Source organism: Galleria mellonella, unplaced genomic scaffold (assembly GCF_026898425.1).
Source record: "Galleria mellonella isolate WM207_F2 unplaced genomic scaffold, CSIRO_AGI_GalMel_v1 utg172, whole genome shotgun sequence".
Taxonomy (NCBI): domain Eukaryota; kingdom Metazoa; phylum Arthropoda; class Insecta; order Lepidoptera; family Pyralidae; genus Galleria; species Galleria mellonella.
Genome location: NW_026442015.1, coordinates 5,314,428 through 5,340,760, shown reverse-complemented (window position 1 = coordinate 5,340,760; position 26,333 = coordinate 5,314,428). Strand labels below are relative to the sequence as shown.

Genomic DNA, 26,333 nt, shown 5'->3' with positions numbered 1-26,333 from the left:
CGTTAAGCGTGGATATTTGTACCTACATTGAGCTTGTTTGCGAAATTTTTGGATAATTAAGAAGGCTAAAAAACAAGAGAATTTAAATATTTTTTTTTTTATATAACTTAGAATGGCAAACAAGCTGACGGTCCATCTGATGAAAAGTGGTAACCGTCGCCTATAGACATGAGCAGTCCATGGACATAACAGAGTATACTGTTTTGCCCATGATACCCCCATGCGTTGCCTTTCTTGAGGACTCAGGTGTTATTCCTCTGTACTCAGTAAATTCACGCCATATCCTACCCTTCAAACCGAAACACAGCCATGCAAACACAACTGCTTCACGGTTGAAACACGAACGGGACAGAGGTACCCAAGCAATCGACTTTTGTACAAAGTCTCCCTCTGTTAAGATTTCATTTATTTAACTGTCACGGACCACCCGGTCTGTCTTAATACGTGCATGAAGATTTGATAGATTTAAGAATGTAAGTCATTACTAATGACTCATAAGACAGATGCAGGTGGCTTGGACCTTTATTATGAACCCCATACACGATTCAAATTGTTTGAGCTAAGTATACAACTAGTGCCATTTATTAGATAGAGATGAATCTGCTTCGCCTTCTTTGTTTTAGCAACAATTTAGACATATAATGTCTGTGTGCTACAAGCTTGACTTAAGACGCTTGACGAACCAGTTCATTGAATTGGAATTTCAAGGAGTAACAAAACGCAACGACATGGTGTTGCCATCTAACGGCTGTAAAGACAAAACTAAAATGTCATGGCCGCCATCATCATTGCGACATAGTACGTGCATCGTGACAAGACATGTCATTTATGTTCATGATTTATGAAAAATTCCAATGGCAGATTCTTTCTTCGGGTTCGATACTTCGTTCTCGGTGAGTTCGTGTATCTATTTATTAAATAAAGGCTCCATATACTTCAATAATTCGTCCCAAACTTGCGGTCTAGAGATTGCTGCCAGCATGCCATGTCGTCTATGAAACTGTTGTTTTTGTATGATTCTAACAGTTTAAACGCCTTATTTTTAAGAGTTTGCTTTAAGTACAGCTTATAAATGCTAAATTAATAATTTACAGTTAGTAATAATAACGTGGGTTTATAAGAACAACAACTTGTATCAAGTGTTAAAACGTCCAGACTTGTCACTTGTTTACTCATAATTATTTTTGTGACTTATTTATAAGCTTCTTTTGATGTTCATAATATAAAATGAATAGTAATGAACACTAAATGCATCGTTATACTGTGTTATTCATAATTTTTTTGAAAAGTTACTATGCAATAGTATAATAATGCATTAACTTTGCATTTTTTATTTGCCATTTTTAGGAATTGATTTATGGGTTAATTATAAACTTGTGATTTGTATATATATATATATTCTCTAATATCTCTATAAACTAGGTGCTTTATAGGATAGAAATAGAACATGAAAGTTCCTAAGGTTATGGAGTCTTCTATATTTGTGCCAGTTAGCAGCTATTGTATGGCAAAATCTTGATAGCTCTTGATAGATAGTACCTTGTGAGACTTGAGTGCGCCATTCTCATAATATTATTAATAATTTAATAAACCTATTTGACAAAGCCAAGTATTTTTTTTCATTTATTTTTTCATAATATTTGTAAATAATAACCTTACTATATCTTCTCAAATTTTGGTCCCTTAGGGCTGGTTTACTATTACTATTAAATGATGAGTTTTTGAAAGTAATTTAATATTTTATTTTACTAAAAATAGTGACATCAATCTTGATGTTTATGACTCAACACTGAAATTACTCATAGTGAAAGGAATTATCAAAATTAGTCGAATCACCCTTAAGGAGGAAGGGTAGGACCCTTGTATCATAACATTTTATAAGACCAAAAAATTGCTTTACTTAAGATTTTGCCTCACTCTGTGTGTTCTACCGCTTATACAACGGATTGTGCTCAGAGGAATTAGTCAATATGATGCCTACGGCCACTTTCTATCATTGTATGGCTCGCCATCGACAGGGAGTTCACCCTCATACCTTACAGCCTAAATGGTCGCGTATAACGCGGTTTCAAAGATGCTTTCTCCCACAAACACCCAGGTTATGAAATGAGCTCCCTGCCGAGGTTTTCCCAAGAGACTACAGCATGGGGTTCTTCAAAAGGGGGGTAAAGAGGTTTCTTCAAGGTCGGCAACGCGCGCGTAATACCTCTGGTATTGCAGGCGTTCATAGACTATGGTAACCGCTTACCATCAGGTGGGCTGTATGCTTGTTTGCCACCTAAGTGGTATAAAAAAAAAAAACTTGAATGCCACCTCTGAATGGCTATTTTTGTCCCACTCATATTTCTGACATGAACATTACAGTGTTATAATGTCTACAGGCGATAGTTCCATCAAGTGGGTCCATCAGCTTGTTTGTTTGTCTTGTCTTAGAATGGTTAGCTGAAAAAATTTTTAATTTTGATCTTTCATATATTTTGGTCTGAATATGAGTAATAATTTATCTATTTTTCTTTCAATATGTTTTTAATGTAACTGTGCTATGACATTGTATGAGTAAAAATGGCTCATACTCTAATATGGGTGTGGTTGGAGTTTAACTTGCCAAGGATTTAGAGGATCGATTGAAAAAACTTCTATATGAATATGTAGTCAATTCTGTCTGACTTGGAAATATGATGTAAGTATAAGTAATTTTTAAACAACAGCATGGAAATCACTCTGATATCATATCGGTAAAAGAAATTAAAATAAATCTTCTTTTCAAAGACTATCCTAAAAATGTATACCTCAAATAATCAAACTTTGGTTTTAGACAGTTTTTTTGCTTTTCTGTAAAGTTGATTTTTTTACTTACATACAGTCGGAACATCACTGACAATATTAAGGTTTCTTCGACGTCAGCGACATGTTTGTATCATCCCTGGTTTTACAGGTGTCCATTGTCTACGGTAATACTATTTACCATCTGTCAGGCTATATGTTTGTTTGCTTTCATAGTACTATAAAAAATATATAATAGATACTTAAATCATTGTTCAAAACCTTAAATAAAAACTTATTTGTCCACAATACTTCTTCAGTACAACATGTTTTTTAAGGTTTATTTTTGGACAGAAATAGTATTCCCTGTAGAGATTCCCATTATGTTCAATGATGGGGATACAAAGTAGTCTATATCCTCTATTTCATACATACATGTACAGTAATCCCGCCTATAACACAGTACTCTTATAAGGCAGTTTTATATTACGCGAGTTCAATCCCTCGTGTGACACGGATGTCCTCCATATAGATAGATAGATAATTTATTTACATTACTTACAGCACACTTATTAAATACATCAGAATATTGAAGAACATATATGGAAACAGTAAAGCAAAAGTAAAGCTACAAAAAGAAGGAAAGGAATTCAAAATAGAAAGGGGAGTAAGGCAGGGTGACCCCATATCACCTAAACTTTTCACTGCAGTATTAGAAGAGATCTTTCGTCAACTAAATTGGGATGAGTATGGACTATTAATGAACGGGGAATACCTGTCACATCTGAGATTCGCCGACGATTTAATTTTATTTTCCCCAACAAGAGACAATCTACAAGTAATGCTTAATGAATTAGATAAAGAAAGCCGAAAAGTAGGTTTGGTTATGAACAAAGAAAAAACAAAAATTATGACAAATGGGAAAAAAGGGGAAACTATCTGCATCAACAACAAAAAAATTGAATATGTAGATGAGTATGTATATTTGGGTCAAATAATTTCACCAACAGACTTAACTACAAAGGAGATTGGAAAACGTATAGGAAATGCTTGGAAACGATTTTGGAGTCTAAAGGAAATACTTAAAAGTAAAATGACAAACACAGCCTTAAAAGGTAAACTATTTGAAACCTGTATTTTACCAGTTCTTACATATGGTTGTCAAACCTGGGCTCTTACCAAATCCCACTTTAAAAAATTACAAAATTGCCAGAATGCCATGGAAAGAAGTATGATGGGGATAAGATTATCAGACAGAATTAAAACTAGCACAATTAAAAAACACATAAAAACTAAAGATGTTACAGTCACAGTTAAAAAACTTAAATGGAAATGGGCAGGGCATACAATAAGAGGGAGAGATAAATGGAGTAAAAAGATAATGTTTTGGTACACGAAAGACAAAAAAAGGAGAAGAGGAAGACCACATAGAAGATGGGTAGATGACATTAGGGCTGAAGCAGGGGGTATTTGGACAAGAATTGCTAGCAATAGAGACCATTGGAGACAGTTGGAGGAGGCCTTTGCTAATAAGCAAACAGACAACAGCAATTAAATAATAAGTTGTTAATAAATTGTTTAAAAAAAAAAATGTCTGAATAAAGGCTTATATTATTATATATATTATACTTACAGCACATAAATTACAATAAAAAAAAACATACACATAATACACAGTAAAAGAGATAAAAGAATGAAAATAAAAAAGCAACAAAACAAAAAACAAAACAAAATATATAAACTAACAATTTCCTTTCCTTCTTTTCCTTCATGCCTGTGCTATAGTAACACAAAATGGTCACAACTCAGTTTATTGCTTAGCCCTGAAAAGAGCAAAACACTGATATTCTGTTGTGGCCAAGAGTCAGTAATGCAAGGATTAAAACGTTCTATTAAAAAAAGATATTGTTGGAACGTTATTTTATATAGCTGGAGAGCGAATAAACATCTAATAAAACTATTAATTGGGGAGAGAGGAGATTGGTAGTAATGGGAATTAAGAATCTTATTGCTAGCAATATACCCTATTAGGTCGACCTCCACGCGGTCCATCTGGAAATTATTGTGATTGACTTATTGTTAGTCACGATAGGCCAACCGACCTACTTCATTCTCATCTCTCATCCTTCACTGGTGCCCCGCCAGTGTATACCGTTAGCGCAAGCGTAGTTACGATTCCATTATCATCCATTAAAAAAAATATTTGACATTAATTTAGTTACATATTAATTGAAATTAATTTCAAGTACTTTTGATTTTTTTTTTATACCACTGAGGTGGTAAACAAGCATACGGCCCACCTGATGGTAAGTGGTTACCGTAGCCTATGAACACCTGCAATACCAGAGGTATTACCGACCCTAAAGAAACCTCTTTACGCTCCTTTTGAAAAACCCCATGCTGTAGTCTCTTGGGTAAGATACTAGTTTTATGAAGAGACAAGGCAAGTCTAATATTTAGATTGTTACTCTTTTCAAACAGGTTTATTTAATTAATGTTAACACAAAAAATTTGCATATACATGTAGATAAATAAATATGCTCATGACTGTAATCTCTGTGGGGGTAGTCAGAGGGATTTATTATTTGTTTCTTATTAAACGGTTTTATTATTATAATGAAAGTAACTTGCAACTTGCTTACTTTGCAGTGCATATTAGAAAAAATATAACAGTGCAAGGGACAAGTTATTACTGTCACTTGGATTAATTTGGTTTATTAACAGTTTTCCATCATTTAATTTTTATTTTTATTTAATATTTTATTGTATACACTAATTATACATAAAATATGACAGAGGTAATCAAATGTACAAATGTACATCATTGTAGAGTTAGTGATTAAATTGACAGCCAGGTTTTAGTTTCGATTAATTTAGAAATAACGAATCGTGTTCTATGGGGGTCTGTGAATTCAAGTATATAGCATTAAGTCCCGACACTGAGAAGTATAGATAAATTATAAATGTAATTTAATTGTTGCAGAACCTAAATGATGACGATGGTGGTGGAGAGCCTTCTGAGGACGAGTATGATGCTCTCAACGATGAGACGTTCGGCCAGGACTGTGAGTATATGATTTCCTTTATAATAAATAAGTACTCCTTTCTGTATAAAACTACAGCCACTTCAATCGTGACTAAAGATATTTATAAATGACTAGCGATCCGTCTCGGTTTCGCACGGGTGGACATTTTTACAACATTTTAAAATGTGATTATTGTGACATAACGGTAATAGTTGGACATATAGTATGTCATTTTCTTCAATATTGTAAAACATTATTTTGTTCTATCACCAATAGTTTCCGACGAAAGATATAGCATTTTTTTACAGCTTGAGTTACGTTACTCAAGTTTTAGTAAGGATCCTAATCTTTTCTAGCAATAAATATAGCCTATGTTACTCAGGGTGAATGTAGCTTTCTAATGGTGAAAGAATTTTTGAAATCGGTAAAGTAGTTTTTGAGTTTATTCATTACAAACATACACATAATCACAAAAATACAAATCTTTCCTCTTTATAATATTAGTGTAGATGAAAGTGTTTTAATTTAGACTATAAAATTTATACGTTGATTTAGTTTTACAAAGTAAAGGGCAATTTTAATCATCAGAAAATTAATTTGTCACCGCCCAATGGGTCGAAAAAATTACTGATAAAATTGATGACTTTATCATGTGACATAGTCACACAAAAATTCATGCTAATACAGAACTTTCATTTAGTAGTTATTTAAAATAGGATATAATGGCTAAAACTATGTTCCCAATATTCATTATGTCAAATATTTTGAATAGAATGTTTGGTTACAGCTGAGGAGTTGGACTGGGAAGTGGAACACGAGACCCTCGCGCAGCAGCTGGAGAGCAATAGGAGAAACAACAGTGGCATCGATGAGACAGCCAACACTCAACTTGGTATGTAATCATCATAAATAATAAAATATCTCGACCTGGCTCACGAGGTGACCAAAATGTGGTGGGTGACATCCACTGAAATCATTCCAATCGTTTTGTCGGTAAACGGTCTTATCCCAACCAGTCTGGAACAACATCCCAGACGGTTGGGATTCCGAGGCGGCTCACTCCCAGGAAAGATGCAGAAAGCGGTGCTCTTAGATTCTGCCCGCATTGTACGCCGGTTTCTCTCCCTGGGGCCCTGAACCCGGGCCGACTGTGCTTCTGCCGAGGGTTAGTTTGCCATCTCCTCTCCTTAATAGGGAAGATGTGAATTTTTGTAATATTAAAAAAATAATAATAATCATCATCATCATCCTCATCATCATCATGTTAGCCGTTAACTGTCTACTGCTGCACATAGGCGTTCCCCATATGGGTTTTGTTAGTAGTTACCATGCCTACCAGGCAAGTTGGCAAATGCAATTAGGTTTTGACGATGTTTTAAGAGGGACGCTGCTGCCCATTTGTCGACTGTTAGGATCTCTTAGTCGTATCTTACGACACCCATGGGAAAGGAAGCGGTGGCCCATTCTTTGTCGGGACCACTTAACAATGAATTTTTATTTATTTTATGTTATCCCGACTCATTGCCATTTGTTTAACTTTTTTTTTGGATAGCTTTGAGTACAACTTTGGGTGTTTTTAGGAATCACCAGTGGCTCTACTAGTCGACCTCTTCGCGGTTCTCCCTGGAAACTATCATGGTTAATTCCTCATGAATTCATCATGATGGGCTAACTGGCCTGTTTTCATTCTCACCTATCACCCTTCACTGGTGCTCCGCCAGCGTATCCTGTTAGCGCAGGCGGGGTTACCATACCATCTTCATCCATAAAAAAAAAAAACATATAGTCACTGCCCAGGAATGCTATATTGTCTTGATTCCTGATTCGAGGAGTATATGTTTGTCATTTCTTGGGTCTCAATAACTGGTTTCCATTTCGGCTTAAAAAAATATTTGTTAACCTACTAAAATACCATATGATTTGTTACAGAGGCATCTTTATCGCAGCTAGTGCTGGACGACACTGACTCGCCGCATTCCCGCGCTTTCGGCTCCTCAGTCTGGAGACATGATCTGTCCTTCCCAAGTGCTCCCACTGTAAGTAGTGCCTGCTGGATAAGCTTTGGTTAGAATATTTATTTTTATATGAACAATGCAATTGCGACTGAAATATATTGTGATATATCAGTGAGAGATGATAGGTGAGATGAACAGGCAGGCCAGTTAGACCGTCGTGATGAATACATTAAAAATTCAGCACGATAGTTCCCACGTGAAGGTTGACTTGACAGGGTACTGTCATATTGCTAGCAATGAGACTGGTAGTCCATATGACTACATCCGATTTCCCCTACTTTTATAAATCACCTTGCACAGGCATATTATGGTTGAGAGATTGTTTTTTAGACAATTATATGATCTATTCAGCTATGAATATCTTCCCATACAAACAAACTGTTACAATAATACAGTGATTCTCAACCTTTTTTTTTTTGTTGCGGCATATATTTAAATATTTAAAAAATAACCCTGTTTAAAGCTTTTTGTCAGGTGTTCTACACAAGTAGCTTGTGGGTCAACTGTAGTCAAAAAACTTACAACGCTCTTCGAGTCCAATATAATAATGCCTTCATGGCACTGTTGGGGCTACCTAGTCACTGTAGTGCGTCACACATGTTTTCACGGGAGCGTACAGATGATTTTTACGCAATACGACGCAAACGAATTGTGTCGCTGTGGGTAGGGTGCGTGTTAGTTCAAACAGTGTCCTGAAGACAATTGCTGATAAAATGGACTGTCTTATCCTAAAATATTGGGTGGGACAGGTTATCAATGTAAGAGCGTTATGACCGCTCATTTACGTACATAGGTTAAGTCAATTTGTAACTAATAAAATGGGCCTTATGTAGTCTAATTAAATAAATATTATTATTATTATTATTATATTTAACGTTTTCAAAATTTGGCGGCACACAAAGAAAAAGATAAAAAATATTGACTTACTACTAACACACTGCATAAATAGTTTATGACAAAAAATTTTAAATATTAGCAAAATTTGGCGGCACACTTTAAAAATTTGGCGGCACACAAAAGTGCCGCGGCACAGTGGTTGAGAATCACTGCAATAATATGTAAACTCAAACATTAATGGATAACAACGACGAGACATGGTACGATGCGCCATTTATTTTTAGCTATCGCCGGTCGTCTGTCTTCATTAATAGTTATTTTTAATCGTGAATTTCTTTGTAGCCGGTACCAGCTATTAAAAATGTCTGCACGGTCGAAGAGTTGGAGCGGCAGCTTCGCCAGAAGCAGATGTCACAACAGCAGCAGGCTTTTAATAATCAGTCTTACTTCCAGGTAAGGGGAGTAGTTCGTCTACTTTTTAAACCGGAGGATTGATAGGTTTATCCCCTTATTCATAAAAACTAAAACGTCCTACGAATCTTTTTTAACTGTTAGAATATTTGTCACTGTCTTTCAAATGGAGAATTTAGTGCAAGAGAAAAGGACAAAAGAGTTCAAGAGGTAAAATAGGCTTTAAAACTATTGAAGGGTTCTGTGATTGATCACGATCTCACCTGATGGAAAGCGATGATGTAGTCTAAACTGGAGCCCGCGGGCCCCTAAATAAGCTATTCATATTTGCCTTAAATTGGTGCAGATTATACGTTTATGAGAGGTTTTAATGATAAAGGGTTTTTTTTATGGGTGAACATGGTATGGTAACCCCGTCTGCGCTAACGGGATACGCTGGCGGAGCACCAGTGAAGGGGATAGATGAGAATGAAAACAGGCCAGTTAGCCCATCGTGATGAATTCATCAGGAATTAATCATGATAGTTTCCAGGGGAAACCGCGAGAAGGTCGACCTGGTTGGGTATATTGCTAGCAATAGGATTCTCCTTTACTAGTAATCCCTTTTCCCCTTGATAAAGGGGGTTAGATTGGGAGATGATAGACTTTTTAATATCACTATTATATTAATTAATATTTTTTAAATAATAACTAAATATGAGTACTGTTGATATGATAATTTCTTTTATTTACTATCCATACAATTTCAATATAACTGTATCTACAATCTATTTAGATTTGTAACTAGACGAGGACGGGATAGCATTGACTAACTTTCAAATGGTTGCAGGTTCAGGCCCCACATGATACAAATGTTTTTATTAACGAGTATGTTTGTATGAAATTTATAAAAAAAATAAAATTTTCATAAAAATGCAATTTACTACTAAAGAGTGCTATCAATTTATTTGTTACTTACAAATAATTAATTGCACCGACATGATTAATTTTAAATGAAAAGAGAACAATAAGTGCAGAAATGCAATTATTTCATGTACTTCTAGTTTAGGTTCTTAATCTATCCATAACTATATTTATTAGTCTAATTTTGTCATTTTCCCAGCCAAGGTTTCCACCAGTCATCCTGCAACGACCACCGGGCCTCCAAGCTCCAGTGCCGCTACCTTTTGCCCCTCAACAAACAATGACACATAATTTAAATCAAATAAACCAGCCCCTCAATAAAGTTATCGGCCAAAATAACCAATTAAACCAGATGACGCAACAAAACTTGATGCAGAACCATTTGAGTTCTAATGTTAACCAGTTGGGGCAAAATTTAAACCAACTGGGACAAAATATGAACCAATCGGGCCAAAACGTCAATCAGTTCATGCAAAACGCGAACCATATTGCTAACCAGTTTCAAAACAACCAAATGGGACAGAGCAATATAATTAATCAGTTGTCACAAAATATGCAGAATGTCCATCAATTATCTCAGAGCAATATGCAAATGCAGAATCAATTAGGTCAAAATCAAATCAGTCAGAACCAGCTGTCCCAAAATGTCAACCAATTGGGACAGAATGTTAACTTGACGCAAAATATGAACCAAATGAGTCAAAATGTCAACCAATTAGGTCAAAGTATGAACCAAATGGGTCAAAGTGTCAGTCAACAAATGAGCCACAATGTAAACCAAATTGGCCAGAATGTAAACCAGATGGGACAAAATCTAAATCAAATGGGACAAAATGTGAACCAAATGAATCAAAACGTAAACCAAATGGGGCAAAATCAAATTAATCAAAACGTAAACCAAATGGGACAAAATCAAATGAATCAAAACGTAAACCAAATGGGACAAAATGTTAACCAGATCTTGCCAAATGGTAATCAGTTTGGGCCAGGAATGAACCAGTTTCCCCGTATGATGGGGCAACCCAGGCTGATGGCTCCCCCGCCTGGAATGAATATGCAGAGACAAAATTTCAATACAAGTATGGGCCAATATAATCCTAATTTTCGTGTAAGTCTCATATATATTTTTCTTATACGATTATTTTATTACGTATTATAGTTTATAAAAACCGTGGCCGTGTGGTCCCGGCATAGAATAAGCCATCCCTTTCCCGTGGGTGTCATAGGAGGCGACTAAGGGAAGGCGAGGGATGGGCAGCAGCGTTCCTCTTAAAATACTGGTAAAACCCTCCAAAAGGGAGGCTTATGTTCAACAATGAACAGTTAACAGTGGATATGATGATGATGATGATGTTGGAAGGTTGTAGAACTTCTGATAATAAGGATAGTAGTCAATCTTGGCAGTGTTGTAGTCAGTGTTGGCAGTCAAACACATCCTAGTGGTAGCAGAAGTATTGGTGATTCTAATCGAATCACCAATAATACAAAAACTTATATATGTGTATGTGTACGTTAGTTTCTACTGTATTACAACTAATTGATCTAAAATATATCTATACCAAATATGATCAGCAAATGCTGTATTGCTCCCTACCGTCACCTGCTTGGATCACCTTATTTCTCAAGTTGAAGCAATCTATACAAATTACAAAATTTCATTATAATCAGTTGATTTTTTTTATACCATGAAGGTGGCAAAGATGATGTCTGATGGTAAACGGTCACTGTAGCCTATGGACGCCTACAACACTAGTGTTGTCATGTGCGCGTTACCGATCCTGAAAAAACCTTAATATAACCTTTTTGAAAACCTCATTCTGTGTAGTCTTTAGGAAAAACCTCGGCAGGGAGCTCATACTGTAGCCTTAGCGTTCGCGGGATAAAATTCCTTTGAAACACTGTACGTTCACGATTTAGGTTCAATGATAAAAGGTGTCTCTGGGCATCATTTCAAACAATTTCTCAGAACACAATCCGTTATACAAGGCGGAATCATTTTCGACTTTTATGTATAATTATTAATATTATTTGCAGGCTCCAACAATTCAACAATCAAAGCCAACAGAGCAACCATTAAACCAGAACGTGATTATGAATCAACAATTAATTCAGCAACAACAAATAAAAACACAATCACCACTCAACAACATAAAACAGCAACCGAATCAGAATCAAAAATTGCAGACTCAAAATCCGAAATTGACGTCCAAAGTGGACCCCAAAATGCAGAAGAGTCGCGTCTACACATCGAATAATAACAAGTCTCAATCTCAGAATTTGACGTCTCAAAATTTAGTTCAGTTGATTCAGAATACTCATCCCATGCTGCAGTATAACAACAGTTTTCATAACGCCAGTCACCATCCCATGTTGAATAACAGAAACGTGTTTGGTAATCAATTTATGAACAACAATATGGTATTCAATAATCAAAGAAATAATGGCACATTCAGCAATAACAGGTGAGTTTATATTTCATTCATCTATATTTTGTATTTTAAATAAATAGATAGATACTCTTTATTGTTTCCTCCAAAAGATTATAATAGTAAACTTGTTATAAATATAAATAATTACAAGAAATATTCACAATGAGAAAATAATGGGCGACCTTATCGCTAAAAACGATCTCTTCCAGCCAACCTTTGGATGGAGAGGAGTAATTATAAACAGTTTGATTCGAGGCATAATGAAAATTCTATTAATTTTAATACTATTATTCAATATATATGATAAAATCGCAACTGGTTGCTGTCTGTACACAGAAGATATATAAGAAGAACAATTATAGGCGGGTTTTATGGACACAGTAGGACCCGAAATAATATTTTTTTTAGAATTTTTGTCAGTTAGATTGTGTATTTATATAGATATTGTATTATTTACAGTGCAGTTCATGTCTATAGGCCTTTTTTCCATTTTCATTTCCAATCAGGTTGACCCTCAGCTTTTTCGTTATTTTACATTCTAGAAAAGTCTTGTTTCAGTATTTTATTAATTCAACTTAATAAAATAAATGCTTTTATTCCAGGCATATGAATGGAGATGAGGGCAGCTCCAGTGATGATGAATACGCTGGCCTCATGACTCAGAGGGAGAAGCAGTGGCTTATCAACATCCAGATGCTCCAGCTGAACACTGGCACGCCGTATATACACGACTTTTATTATACTGTGAGTACCAGGACTTTCAATCGACTTTAAAAAATATGGTTGTTTGTCTTTTATATTTGTTACATCATAACTCTGTCATTTATGAACGGTTTTGGAAAATTCTTTTTATCTGAAAGGATATGCTTTACTAGATCGGTTCTATAGAAATTTTATCAAAATCAGTTTAGTATTTTAATAAAAATAGTGGGTTTTGGCCACAATTACAGTTTGTTTTGTGGAACAAATTTTAAATTATAAGGCCTATCTTTCGGCATTTCTATAATGAAATAGCTAATAGTAATAGGAAGTAGCAGCTACATTGCTAGTATAATCTTTTCATGCTTCTTTCTGAAACCGTCATGGTTAATTCCTGTTGAACTTGTTATGATGGGCTAACTGATCTGCTTGCATTCTCGCTTATTATCCTCCACTAGTGCCTCACTATTAGCCACTCGCCGATTACTACGAAACAGGCCTGCGAGCCTAGTGTAGTAATCACTGTTTACCATTGTTTTCTCATTGTGATTATTTCTTGTAATTATTTATATTTATAATAAGTTTACTATTGTAATATTTTGGAGGAAACGATAAAGAGTATCTATCTATCTAGTACATTGTGTACCCGAATTTTAGTTCAAATAAAGTTATTTATTATTATTAATAAAACAATTATTAATTGAGCGTGGGGTTAAAGATGCAGGTCAGTTAGCCAATCGTGACGAATTCAACAAGACTTCTTCACGATGGTTTCCAGGGGAAACCACATGGAGGTCGACCTAACAGGGCACATTGCTAGCAATGGGGCTGTCAAACGCCATTACTAATAATCCCTTTCCCCCTGTCATTGAGGGGTTATGCCAGTAGTTTGCTAGTAATAATTGTAATGTATTGTTTCAGGTGTTCCTCGAAAGGCAGGCAAATAAGGAAAAGGAGAGTGAGGCCCATAAGGCTAATCAGCAGAACCATCCTTTCTACAGCGGTGGTGAGATATTAATTATTACTTATTGTTTAATTTTTATATGATTACTAACGTATAGAGCTTGGGCCCACTTATTTATTTACTCTTTTTATACATTTAAATGGTATACATTTAAAGAATAACGCAAAACAGTGTGTATATATATATGTTACATATATGAAGTACAAAAGGCGGTCTTATTGCTGAAGCAATCTCTTCCAGACAACTTAACATTATTTATAATGTAAACGAATTCAACGCATATCCCAATGTACTATAATTTTTGTTACATGGTTGCATTGTTTTTTGGGAAAAATTAAATTTGGTATTAAATATATAAGTATATTATCTTCATACAAGATATCGTCAAAGTCTATTTAGCAGTTTTTAAAATCTATTAACGCATTAAGGGCCCATGATACCTTTTATGCATTGCTATTCCTGAGGACTAAGATGTAGAGCCTCTGTACCCTGTTATTTCATATATTCCACCCTTTAAAAGCACAGCCATGCAAACAACTGTTTCACTGTAGAAACACAAATGAGACAGTTATCCAAGCAGACCACTTTTGTACAGTTTTAACCGATACAACATCATAACCTTCAAGAAAAGAGCATATTCCTTTTTAAAAGGCCGACAGCACACTTGCTATGCCTCTGGTGTTGCGGGTGATCATGGACAGTAGAAGTCAATTACCATCAGGTGGGCTGCGTGTTGGTTTGGCCTTTGCCGTTATAAAAGAAGTCTGTCTCTGGTAAAGCACATGTATTTTTTTATTGGCGAAAATGGAACGGTAGCCCCGCCTGCGCTAACGGGATACGCTGGCGGAGCACCAGTGAAGGGTGATAGATGAGAATGAAAACAGGCCAGTTAGCTCATCATGATGAATTCATCAGAAATTAACCATGATAGTTTCCAGGGGGCACCGCGAGGAGGTCGACCTGGTAAAGTACAGTTAGCGATTAAATTGTATTTATTGGGCATGTGCATATGTCGGCAGGCGTGAAGCAGGAGAGCCACGGGCACGGGCGCGAGCGGCACAACTCGCTGCGGCACAGTTCCGGCGGCGACGAGCCCGCGCCGCGTGCATACGTGCCTGCACAGTTCGAGAACTCGCTCGGCAAGCTGCAGGTCACCACCGCCACCACCGTCGCCACACCACTACACTCGACAAATTTAATGACGCAATTCACTCACACGTTTGGCATTTTTATGGTTCCGTGCCTCCAAAGGAATAAACGAAACCCTTACAGGATTACTTCGTTATTCATCCGTCCGAAAACAAAATAAAAATGATGTCTAATACAGTCGAGGAATAGGGTTGCCAACTTTTAATTCCTTACTTTTTATTTAAATAAAAAAGTAATGTTACATTGTTCGAATCACTCTTTCGTTCTGTAACGCATCGTAAGGTTTTATAAGACCTCCCTTTCGCCCCAAATTGCTTTATTTTATACTTAAACGACCCTCACTGGCCGACGGTTTTACCATTACATGCTGTTTATTACTGTTACCATTTATTGTCTTAATTATTTAGTTAATGAACGTGTTGTGGTATACAGTGCGGCAGCGTGACGGCGCCGCGCAAGATCATCGACGTAGAGGTGGTGGCCGCTGACGGCCCGCCCGGCTCTCGCGCTCCCAGCAGGGCGTCCACCCTCAACCACAACCACAACCCTGCTGAGGTACCTACCACACACTTCAACTATGGATTTGGAATTTAAGGAATTGCTAATAATGGAGACCAATGCGATGAAATGCGATCCCAATACTAACGATCCCTTTCCCCCTTACATACATTTATCACTGTGAGCTCCACTGTCTATATCTTCACATGTATTTTGTTCGCAGGTGCCGCGAGAGTTGAAGAGGACGAAGCAATTATTATTGGACATTGAATCTTTATATTTAGTGCTGCTTAGGTTAGAAGAATTGAACGATCCACTGGCGATATCCAACGCGCTCATAATGAAGGTACAATGACTTATTTTCTTTAATTATTCTCGGTTGATGTATTTTTTTTTGATGGGTGAAAATGGAATGGTAACGGAATACGCTGGCGGAGCACCAGTGAAGGGTGATAGATGAGAATGAAAACAGGCCAGTTAGCCCATCATGATGAATTCATCAGGAATTAACCATGATAGTTTCCAGGGGAACTGCGAGGAGGTCGACGTGGTTGGGTATATTGTTAGCAATGGGATTCTCAGTCTCCATTACTAACAATCCCTTTTCCCCCCGGTTGATGTATTTGATCCTTCTTACATCTCGGTACTCATACTTTTAAAAGTATTTAACTTACGATTTTGAGTTAATAAATCGAAAATTTAGTCATAAGTTATTAATAATATTACCAATGGGAGATTTTTACAAAAGTCAATTGCTTCAGTATAGTTTAGATTGATCTCACATTTTTTTATCAAGTTTAGTTCAATAGTTTAGTTTTAAATCAAATAATTTTACCATGATTCAACTGAGTTTTTTTTTGTGCGAAACAATCCTTAATTATGTAATATTATAATATACCTCCTATAAAAAAAAGGGAAAAAAGTCTAATAGAGACCTTTTCCTAGCATCCAACTCCTCTTACGTATAGATCTGTGTACAGTGGTACTTTAATACATTGACTTTATTGTAGGAAAGAGAAGAGAAACAGAAGCAGCTAGAGGCAGCGCAGAAGGAGGCCGAGAACGAGCAAGAGGAGGACTCGAACGTGTTCCTCAGGAACATCGAGTCTGTACAGCGGAGGCCCAAACAGGACAGTCCCAAGAGCGAGAGTATCGATAAGAGACAGGTATATAGCCTTGCTGTCCAACTACATAGAAAAAGTGCATCAGTGTGTTGACCAAATCAATCAACAAATGTTCATGATTCGACCACGAATATATAGTTGGTAGCAAATGGAAACTAAAATTTTTTTCAACACGCTCATAATGCCTGATAAAATTGATGTTTTTACCCTTTTGTTTTCGCGTTATCCAAACTGTACCACGTGGAGTTTGCACGGTCGGATTTACGCTTCTTTTTTTATTTTTTTTATACAACTTAGAATGGCAAACAAGCTGACGGCCCACCTGATGGAAAGTGGTAACCGTCGCCTATAGACTTGAGCAGTACCATGGACATAACAGAGTATACTGTTTCGCCCATGATACCCCCCATGCGTTGCCATTCCTGAGGACTCAGGTGTTATCCCTCTGTACCCAGTAAATTCACGCCATATCCCACCATTCAAACCGAAACACAGTAATGCAAACACAACTGCTTCACGGTTGAAACACGAATGGGACAGAGGTATCCAAGCAATCGTCTTTTGTACAAAGTCTCCCTCTGGTAAGATGTAACTAAATGCAATTTATTATTCAATAAAGACAGCTATTATTATTAAAAAAAAAAATGTCCCCCCCTTTAAAAAATTACCAATAATAATTTCCACTATTACAGGTGGTAAATTTAGCAGTGAATCAGAAACCGACTCCTGTGAAGAACCTTCTGGACGAGGATAAGGATGAACTTATGAATAAGATGTTCGCTGGGCTGCTCCACGGGGATAGACTGGCTCAAATGCTCACCGTAAGGAAGGGCAGGGTAAGTTTTACTCGGGGAGTAATATGTTCATACTTTAGAGACTGGATGGTAGCATACAGCGCAGTTTTAGAGATGTTTCCTCTCATGAATGATCAGGTTATGGAATGAGCTCCTATAAAATATGAACTGAGTTATGAAAGGTTTCTTCAGGGTCGGCAACATGTGCATAATGCGCTTGGTATTGCAGGCGTTCGTAGGCTATGAGAATCGCTTATTATTAGGTGGGTGTATGCTTGTTTGTCACGTTAGTGATGTAAAAAAATGCTTATTATTAGGTGGGTGTATATGCTTATTATTGCTAGTTTTTAGCTATATTTATTATTAGTACTGGATATATAAATTTTGCTATTTTCGGAAAAAATATTAATCACTGTGAACAAAAATATTTCCCGCCCTTTTTATCGACTCTTTCCCTCAATATTACTGCCTCTTCATTTTTAAGCGATTTCTTAAAGTTCTCAATGTGTATTAAGACACTTTCTCTCCTTTGTTGGTATAATTTTAATTTCATGATAATTGAAGTGGTTATTTACGAAATGTATTAGCTTGTTTAATCTTTTTATCATGTTCAAAATTTAACGTTTTCGTGTTTCGAATTCAAGTATTTAAACTAAAATTCTCTGTGTTCGCTTGCGGTATGCAAAGAAGAATAATTTTAAATTTGGAAATTGTTTGAATCGTGTTCATTCGTGTTTTCAAATGGATTATTTTTTTTTTAAATATTTCTTTTACGTCGAGTGAGCAGGGCGTCTGACGGAGTGCTTAATGAATGTTTTAAAATTTTCTAAAATTGGGTAGGCAAAGAGTTTGGCTCATACAGCCATACCAGAGGGAGACTTTGTATAAATTATAATTTGTGTTTGCATTCTTTATAAGTGAGAAATTTACAAAAATATTTATATAGGGCGAAACAGTATATCTTCGTACCGCTCATGTCTATAGGCGACGGTTAATGATGTGTTTTGATTGTGAACGATTTTTTATAGATATTGAGGGTCACAGAGGAATAACGTCCATTAATGCCTAGTTGTGGGGTTTGTGTATCATGCGCGGAAATCAAAAACACAATTTTACTTTTTAAGCAATGATTAACAACAAACAATAATAATTTTTCACGCGCCATAATGTTCCTGTTATGTCTTTAAATTATACTGCTCATGTCTATAAATTACAGGACAGATATGAGTTTACGACTGGCCGCAAAACACGACAGATATGGATCATACTTTTGATCTGGCCAGGTGGGCCGCCATTTCCAAGCATGTTTGAGAAAAAAATATTTATATAGATGTTCGTAGAAGTTAATGGTGTGTTTTGTATATGAATGTTATTAGATATTGATGAGTTAGTAATGTTTGTTTGTGCGCAGGCGCTGGTGCGGCGGTTCGCGGCGCGCGCGTGGCCGCACGCGCGCTGCCGCGTGCTGTGGGCGCGAGTGCTGCGCGCGCTGCCCGCCGCCGCGCGCCGCGCCGACGCCGGCCTCGCGCCGCTCGCGCCGCACTACCGCCGGTACGCTGCCGCCTCCGCGACGACACGCCGGCACGCCGACACGCACCGGCGGACCGGCACGCCGACACGCACCGGCACACCGACACGCACCGGCACACCGACACACCGACACACCGACACACCGACACACGGCGGACCGACACGCACGGACACGCACCGGCACACCGACACACCGACACACCGACACACCGATGCGCACCGACACACCGACACACATCGACACCCACCGACACACCGACACGCACCGACACACCGACACACCGACACCCACCGACACACACCGACACACACTCAGACATGGGTTCGATACCGCGACCAGCGTATAGCTGGTCGTTGTACAGGCGGGGTTCACCTGGTATCTACTTTCACCCATAAAAAAAACACCCTGACATAGTCAAAATCCCCAATATGAGGTCGGATTACTCCACCCCTACAATCGTTGATCCGGCGTGAAAACATTATTGTCCAATCAGGTCTAACTAACCTACTCCCAATTACTAGCCCTTAACTCGAGTACGGTTATTAAATAATCATTATAAATATCATTGATATATTCATCACGTGGGCTAACACACACCGACACACACCGACACACCGACATACACCGACATACACCGACACGCACCGACACGCACCAACACGCACCAACATGCATTTTCCGACACGAACCGACAACCGACACACATCGACACCCAAAATCCCACACACCGACACACCGACACCCATCTGATAACATCTCAATTCACTACATACACACCACAGACAAACACCCATAACATAGCATTACCCATTACACTAATATTGTCTTGACCGAACACCGACACCCACCGACATACACCAGAGGGAAAGGGATTGGTAGCAATCGAGTTTGACAGCCGTTTTGCTAAGAATAGTCCTATTCGTGGTTCTATCGTGAAGCAGTTGTGTTTGCATGGCTATGTTTCGGTTTGAAGGGTGGGATATGGCGTGAATTTACAGGGTACAAAGGAATAACATCTAAGTCCTCAGGAATGGCAACGCATGGGGGTATCATGGGCGAAACAATATACTCTGTTATGTCCATGGTACTGCTCATGTCTATAGGCGACGGTTACCACTTTCCATCAGGTGGGCCGTTAGCTTGTTTGCCATTCTAAGTTGTATAAAAAAAAAAAATTCAGTAATAAGACCGCCTTGCTGTACTTTTACAACTGTATCGTTATATTTCTTAATTTACCAGTATTTGCCTGCTTATTTCTCGAGCACTAAGTTCCCACAGTTACCTCTTATGACACCCACAGGAAAGGAAGGGATGGCCCATTCTATAGTCCATGTAATCTAAAAAAAAAATGCATATATCTGCCATGTAATCTTAAAATAACGATTTAAATGTGTCTCTGAGTGGATTTATTAATATAAAATACTTATATACGTGTCATTTACAGATATATACAAAACCAGACTGGCTGGTCGGCCGTCTTGGAGTCGAGCAGTTTGCTATCGGAAGCGCTGGATCCAGCAAGAACACCATACGCCCTCACTACAGCCGTAAGTGAATTTTCTTTCATATTTTTTTGATGGGTGAAAATGGTATGGTAATCCCGCCTGCGTTAATGGGATACGCTGGCGGAGCACCAGTAAAGGGTGATCGATGAGAATGAAAACAGGCCCGTTAGCCCATCATGATGAATTCATCAGAAATAAACCATGGTTGTTTCCAGGGGGAACCGCGAGGAGGTCGACCTGGTTGGGTATTTTGCAAGCAATGGGATTCTCAGTCTCCATTACTAACAATCCCTTTCCCCCTTCTCTCTCATATTTAACGGCACGTGTACGACGACCCTTCACTAGATGGAGTGACAACTTGAAATGTATTGCAGGGAATCAGTGGATGCCGGTGGCTCAGGACCGTTTTTTAGGGCAGGGGGAAGCCTATGTCCAGTAGTGGACGGATAATGGCTGAAATGATATTTTAAAGCAACAAGCTGGCTGCCCACGTGGAAAGTGGTAATCGTATAGTAAAAGGGACATTCAAGTATTATCTAACGCAATTCTGAATATTTTTCATCTTCCTGCCCCCCAAATAACGCGCAGTAATTTTTTTTTGCCGTACGATAGTAGAAAGTGGCCGTGGGCATCATAATGAACAATTCCTCTGAGCACAATCCGTTGTACAAGCGGTAGAACACGCAGAGTGAGGCAAAATCTCTCCTAAGACTTATGGGTTCGATACCGCTTGTAAGCCAATTCTCATAGCTGGTCGTTGTACTGAGTCGAAGGGTTCAAGCTGGTATCTAGGTGCTTTCGCCCATAAATGACAGTAATACTCCAATATGAGGTCGGATTTGCGATTTGCAGAGCATTAATCGTTGATCCGGCGTGAAGTAATGTTTAATTGTCCAGTCAGTAAGAACTAACCCACTTCAGCACGCTTCCTTAACTCACGCTGTACGGTTATTAAATAATATTATAAATATCATTGATATATTTAGTAGTAGACTGCTAAAGACATTAGAAACGGCTCAGAAATATTTGTGGGTCTACCATGAAATGAAATTCCGAAATTTCGGACTCAATTTCGTGTATATGTTTATACCAAAATCGGACCAATAAATGGAGTTTAACATTTCGTTCGTCATACATCCCTATCATAAAAGTCCAAAGGAACAATATTTTAACATTTTTAATATTTCCAAACGGCATGTATTATGTAATTTTAACATCAAATTTCTGTTTCGTGTGGCTCCGAAATTTCGGAAAACATTTCATGGTAGGCCCGCTGGAGTTGGGTTAAATACCATATAATTTGGTATGTAAGCACTGGGGTTATAACTTTTATTTGGTTTTTACTGTCATAATGTTATAAATAATTTAATGAATAAATAAATTTATTTCGACTTTTCATGAATGCAATGGTTTTACAGTTTACGCTGAGCTGCGTGTGCGCCCTCGTCGAGAAGGCGTCCACCCTCGTCAATACTCCGGAGGCGACGTCCTACGAGCGGCAATGGTATAAATTCCTGAAAACCGTGGCGAGGTCCCTGAAAAACACAACACTTACTGTCGCCAAACCGGTAAATCCCCTGCCAGAGACAAAACTCGTGTACCACTTGAGGCAGCTCGAGTCTAGAAGTACCATAGAGATCCTGCAGAGGGGGAAAACCGCGGCGGAGTTCGCGGATCTGACGAAAAATGATGTCTCCGAACAGTTAGTTAAGCATCTGTGTTGATGACTAATTGTTAGATAAATACTGGCCACATCGACGGTGGTAACTTGACTAGAATATGAAGATTGGCCAATTTGCATGTTGGCCATATTAATCTGATACTTGGTAAGTAGGTATTGACTAGATTGGTTATGGCCATGGTCAAACGTTGGCCGCTTTTTCTACCGATTTGACATTAACTGGCCACTTTTTTTTTTATTTCAATATCTGACCATTTTTGTCATTTGTCTCTCACGGTTTGGACTTGTCGTTGACTGGTTATTGGACAATTGGCCGACCGACTTGGATAGTTGTAGATACTGATTTTGTATTATAATTTGTATGAAGTAAAAATTTCTGCCTTAGTTGTAATCGATTAAATAATTCGATTCGAATAATCGGTTCGGGTGTATTTGTAATATAGTTTCAATAAATTCAAATGTCCACGGCCGATTTACCTGTTTTACCGATTTCTGTGTATGTGAATTCAATCTTAGTTATCGAGTTTGTAGATAATGGTTTGGCCTATGTGTAGTTTGGTCAAACGTTTGAACAAATATTGGGGGTTAGGGGGGGGGGGGGGGATTTGTCTACTTTTTTTATCGACTGAAATCAAAATGAAAACTATTAGCAATGATAAAAGTGTGTATAAAGCAATTTCTTTTTTTTTTTTAAATGTCTAATTCATGTCATCTTTATTGGATTTGTAAAAAATAAAAAAAATATAAAAAAGCCAATATTATTATCTAGGACGTCATTTGTTAAAAATCTCATTGCGCGAAATGGCACAAGCGAAAGTACGTTACGTATTTTTATTTCTTTTTATCAAGTATATAAAGAGGATGGTCAAAATAGGCGTTGTTTTCTAAATATATAATGTATAATTATATTGGTTATGTATAAAACGTAGTTCTCAATGTATATTGTATGTATATTTAATTAATTAGGAACCTGAGCAATCGACTATTAATAAACATTAAAGTAACATTAAAACATTTTTCTTTTCAACCCCTCCCTTGTTAAATTTTTGTATAGTAAAAAAAAAGACTAATATTTGTTAAAGAGTCAAAAAATATTATAAATAGTTTTTCACCTTTCAATTTATACGTACTTATAATGGATTTTATATAATAAAAAAAAAAAAATTAAAAAAAAAGGTAAAAAAAAATTATAGATTTGTATTTTCAAGTAATTGGACATCTTTCCATTTTTATATAAAAAGTTAACACATTTAATTCCAGGTTTATGACTTGAAAATATTTCTATGCTATATTTTAGGAATTAAATATAAAGAAACGCTATGAATTTATCTAGATAGCTGTAATTATTGTCCGCCATTTTGACATGACTATATGAAGCTGAAAAATGGCGGGAAAGCTTAATTTTTTTTCTTTTTTTTTAAGTAAAACCACGTAGTCGATTGCTCAGACCATTCTTATACGTTTAGTATTGTCATTCTGATATTAGTTTAGTATAGAATGACGTAAGTAATGTTGCTTCTGAATGAGTCTGATTCAATGTAACTATGTCATGAATGTTAAGGTAAGCATTCTGAAAGTAGCGATAATCTATAGAGATAGACAATGGTGATTTGTCGCCCCGTGAAAGCAGCATAACCGATTTTTATTACATATTTGAGCTTTTACGCAGGTCTTAAGGCGACAAACTGGACGACCAGTCGACGTGAACCACAGTCTGTCTCTTTATATTCTTGCTGTGTTCGGAACGTCAACTTTTCAGATGAGTTTCAATTTATAACGTTTCGTTTAATCATAATATTCAGATAATAAATACCGAAGTAGTATATTTGCAAGGTAGCACGCGCAGAATGTGTTGAATAGCCGCGTTGTAGACTGACACGAGTTACTAAACTATTTTTGTAATAAAAACATATTTTGTTTGACCGAATTTAGCGACAAGGGGCTTGTGCATAACCGCTAACATTGATTACCTAGCTTGATCGCTCAACAGCTCAAAGTCCTTAACCTAGAAAAAAAAAAAAAAACTGTCACATCATATTTATGTAGGTGTATTTTGTATTGGTTCCTGATATTCATACCAGTTGTAAGTTATCCCAAAGTGAAAGATATTCTTTTGGGACAACCGAAATCGTACGTAGTGTAAAAGCCAGTGTTGCCATGTACAACCACAGTTTTAATCGAAAATATTCATATATGGCAACGCTGGCACTTTAAATCTATTATTTAATCATTCATTTATTGTAAATAATAAGAACAGAAATAAAAAAAAAAAAGTTTTATTCATTTAGTTAGTTGTGTAATTTAATATAAAATGCTTTTTAATTATTTAACTAAAGCGGTCGTTACTATATTAGTAAAAAATAAAAAAAAAATCCATAGAATTTAAAAAAATATGGAGGTATATGTTTCAATCCATAAAAATTCTTGGATGTACATTATTATATGTTAATTGTGGCAAGAGAAATCACTTATAGCTTGCGCGTTCGACTACATTTTGAGGATTGGTTTTTTCGATGTTCAATTATGTTTTTTTTTTTTTAGATATTGACTGTGATCGGCTATGTTTTTAAATTAATAAAGTGCACGCGTGCTGCACTGCGATCTCGTTTGTGATATCTGTGCAAAAAAACCAGTCCTCACTTTAAAAAAAAAAAAGATAATGTTAAATATTGTCTATAAGTTATATCGAATCTATGAATTTAATTGCAGTTTTTAGGCATTTTGCGTGTACGTTATACTAAAGTTCTGCCATACATTATGATGTGGGTCCCTTACGTTCTCTACACTACGTTTTTCCTTCGCCCTTTTAGAATAAAAGTAATTAATTACTTTACAAGTAATATTATTTATAATAGCATATAATGACTTTACAGCGGAGTTTTATATTTCTAATACATTATAGTTGCGTCTTATGTACTATAGAGAGCTATTCGCAGACTTTGGTCTTTTTTTAAGAGGTGTAAAACATTGGTTAGGTTTTTAAAGATTGTAATATGACTATAGGCCGGATAATTTCGTGTTTCACGAAGCAAAGAAAGCTGTATAATTGCTTCTTTGCCTGTATTTGTTTTTTATTAGTTTACTAGCTGTCGTTTAAATTAAATAATACGTTTGTGCGTATGCGATATCTGTATATGTACATTAATGAGATTGCCAGAATTTTGTGGCATCTATTTTTTATTCTTCCATGATGGAAAATTTTATTACGTCATTGTTGTTTCGTACCCACGTAACATATTCCACACTAACATGTTATGCGCAATTTGTATTGATAGAGGATTTTGTACATAATGCAAGTGACTTGTATGCAAGTTGCTTGTAACTTGTATATTAAAAACAATTGGCTTGCAAGTTGTATGTTTACGTAGGTTAATTGCTCGCGAGTTTACAAGTTCTGCTTGCATTCAAATTGCTTGCATTTGGATACAAGTCGCAAGAAATTCTAGAATTTTCGATTTACATAGAAATTTTGTAATTTGTGAAAATAATAAAATTTTTGTCATGTTACACAGAGATATTGTTTAATTAATTTAATATATAATAAAATGGGCAACAATGGCAATGGATTACAAACTTGCATTATGCATGCGAATTAAATTGTCGCCTGCGAATCCATCTTGCAAGTGACTTGTATCTGTGACGTAACACTTGCATAGTTACTACATTATAAAAAAACGTGTTTTCATAAATAAATATTGTTTGTAATGTAAAGCTCTGCTAAATAAATACATAGACTATAAAATTAAAACGCTTATGACTGGCGACATCTGGATTTTCTGCCAAAATAGTAAAATGTTTTTTTAAATAATTACTTTGATACATAATGATGGATACAGGCAAACAATCATTCAGTTTATTTGTGTGTATATTAAAATTTTTGGCCTAGTTGTATAAAGACTTACGTAACGATCTTGTTCCGTTTACTCGATAAGTTTGTATGGAAATCTTAGTTTCCGAAATTATTCGTTAGTTTTTCGATACAGAACTGATTATATATATATGAA

At 36.6% G+C, this 26,333-nt stretch overlaps 1 protein-coding gene across 1 annotated transcript; it reads left to right on the top strand.

Moving 5' to 3' along the window:
* Positions 1-738: 738 nt before the first annotated feature.
* Positions 739-25,836, top strand: LOC113522171 (bromodomain-containing protein DDB_G0280777). Its single transcript, XM_052893200.1, has 17 exons — positions 739-893; positions 5,747-5,828; positions 6,577-6,681; positions 7,719-7,825; positions 8,984-9,094; positions 10,155-11,063; positions 11,990-12,417; positions 12,987-13,128; positions 14,005-14,089; positions 15,067-15,197; positions 15,629-15,751; positions 15,918-16,040; positions 16,705-16,860; positions 17,511-17,654; positions 19,024-19,163; positions 20,588-20,690; positions 22,067-25,836. Exons 1-17 carry the CDS (start codon positions 855-857, stop codon positions 22,370-22,372), a joined length of 3,234 nt encoding a protein of 1,077 aa, XP_052749160.1. The 5' UTR covers positions 739-854; the 3' UTR covers positions 22,373-25,836.
* Positions 25,837-26,333: the final 497 nt, after the last annotated feature.

Bases quoted from the DNA above. Each gene is read 5' to 3' on its own strand.
- LOC113522171 (XM_052893200.1), top strand. From the start codon at position 855: ATGGCAGATTCTTTCTTCGGGTTCGATACTTCGTTCTCG. The intron at 894-5,746 runs GTGAGTTCGTGT...TAATTGTTGCAG, and splicing joins GGTTCGATACTTCGTTCTCG to AACCTAAATGATGACGATGG. The intron at 16,861-17,510 runs GTATATAGCCTT...CCACTATTACAG, and splicing joins AGAGTATCGATAAGAGACAG to GTGGTAAATTTAGCAGTGAA.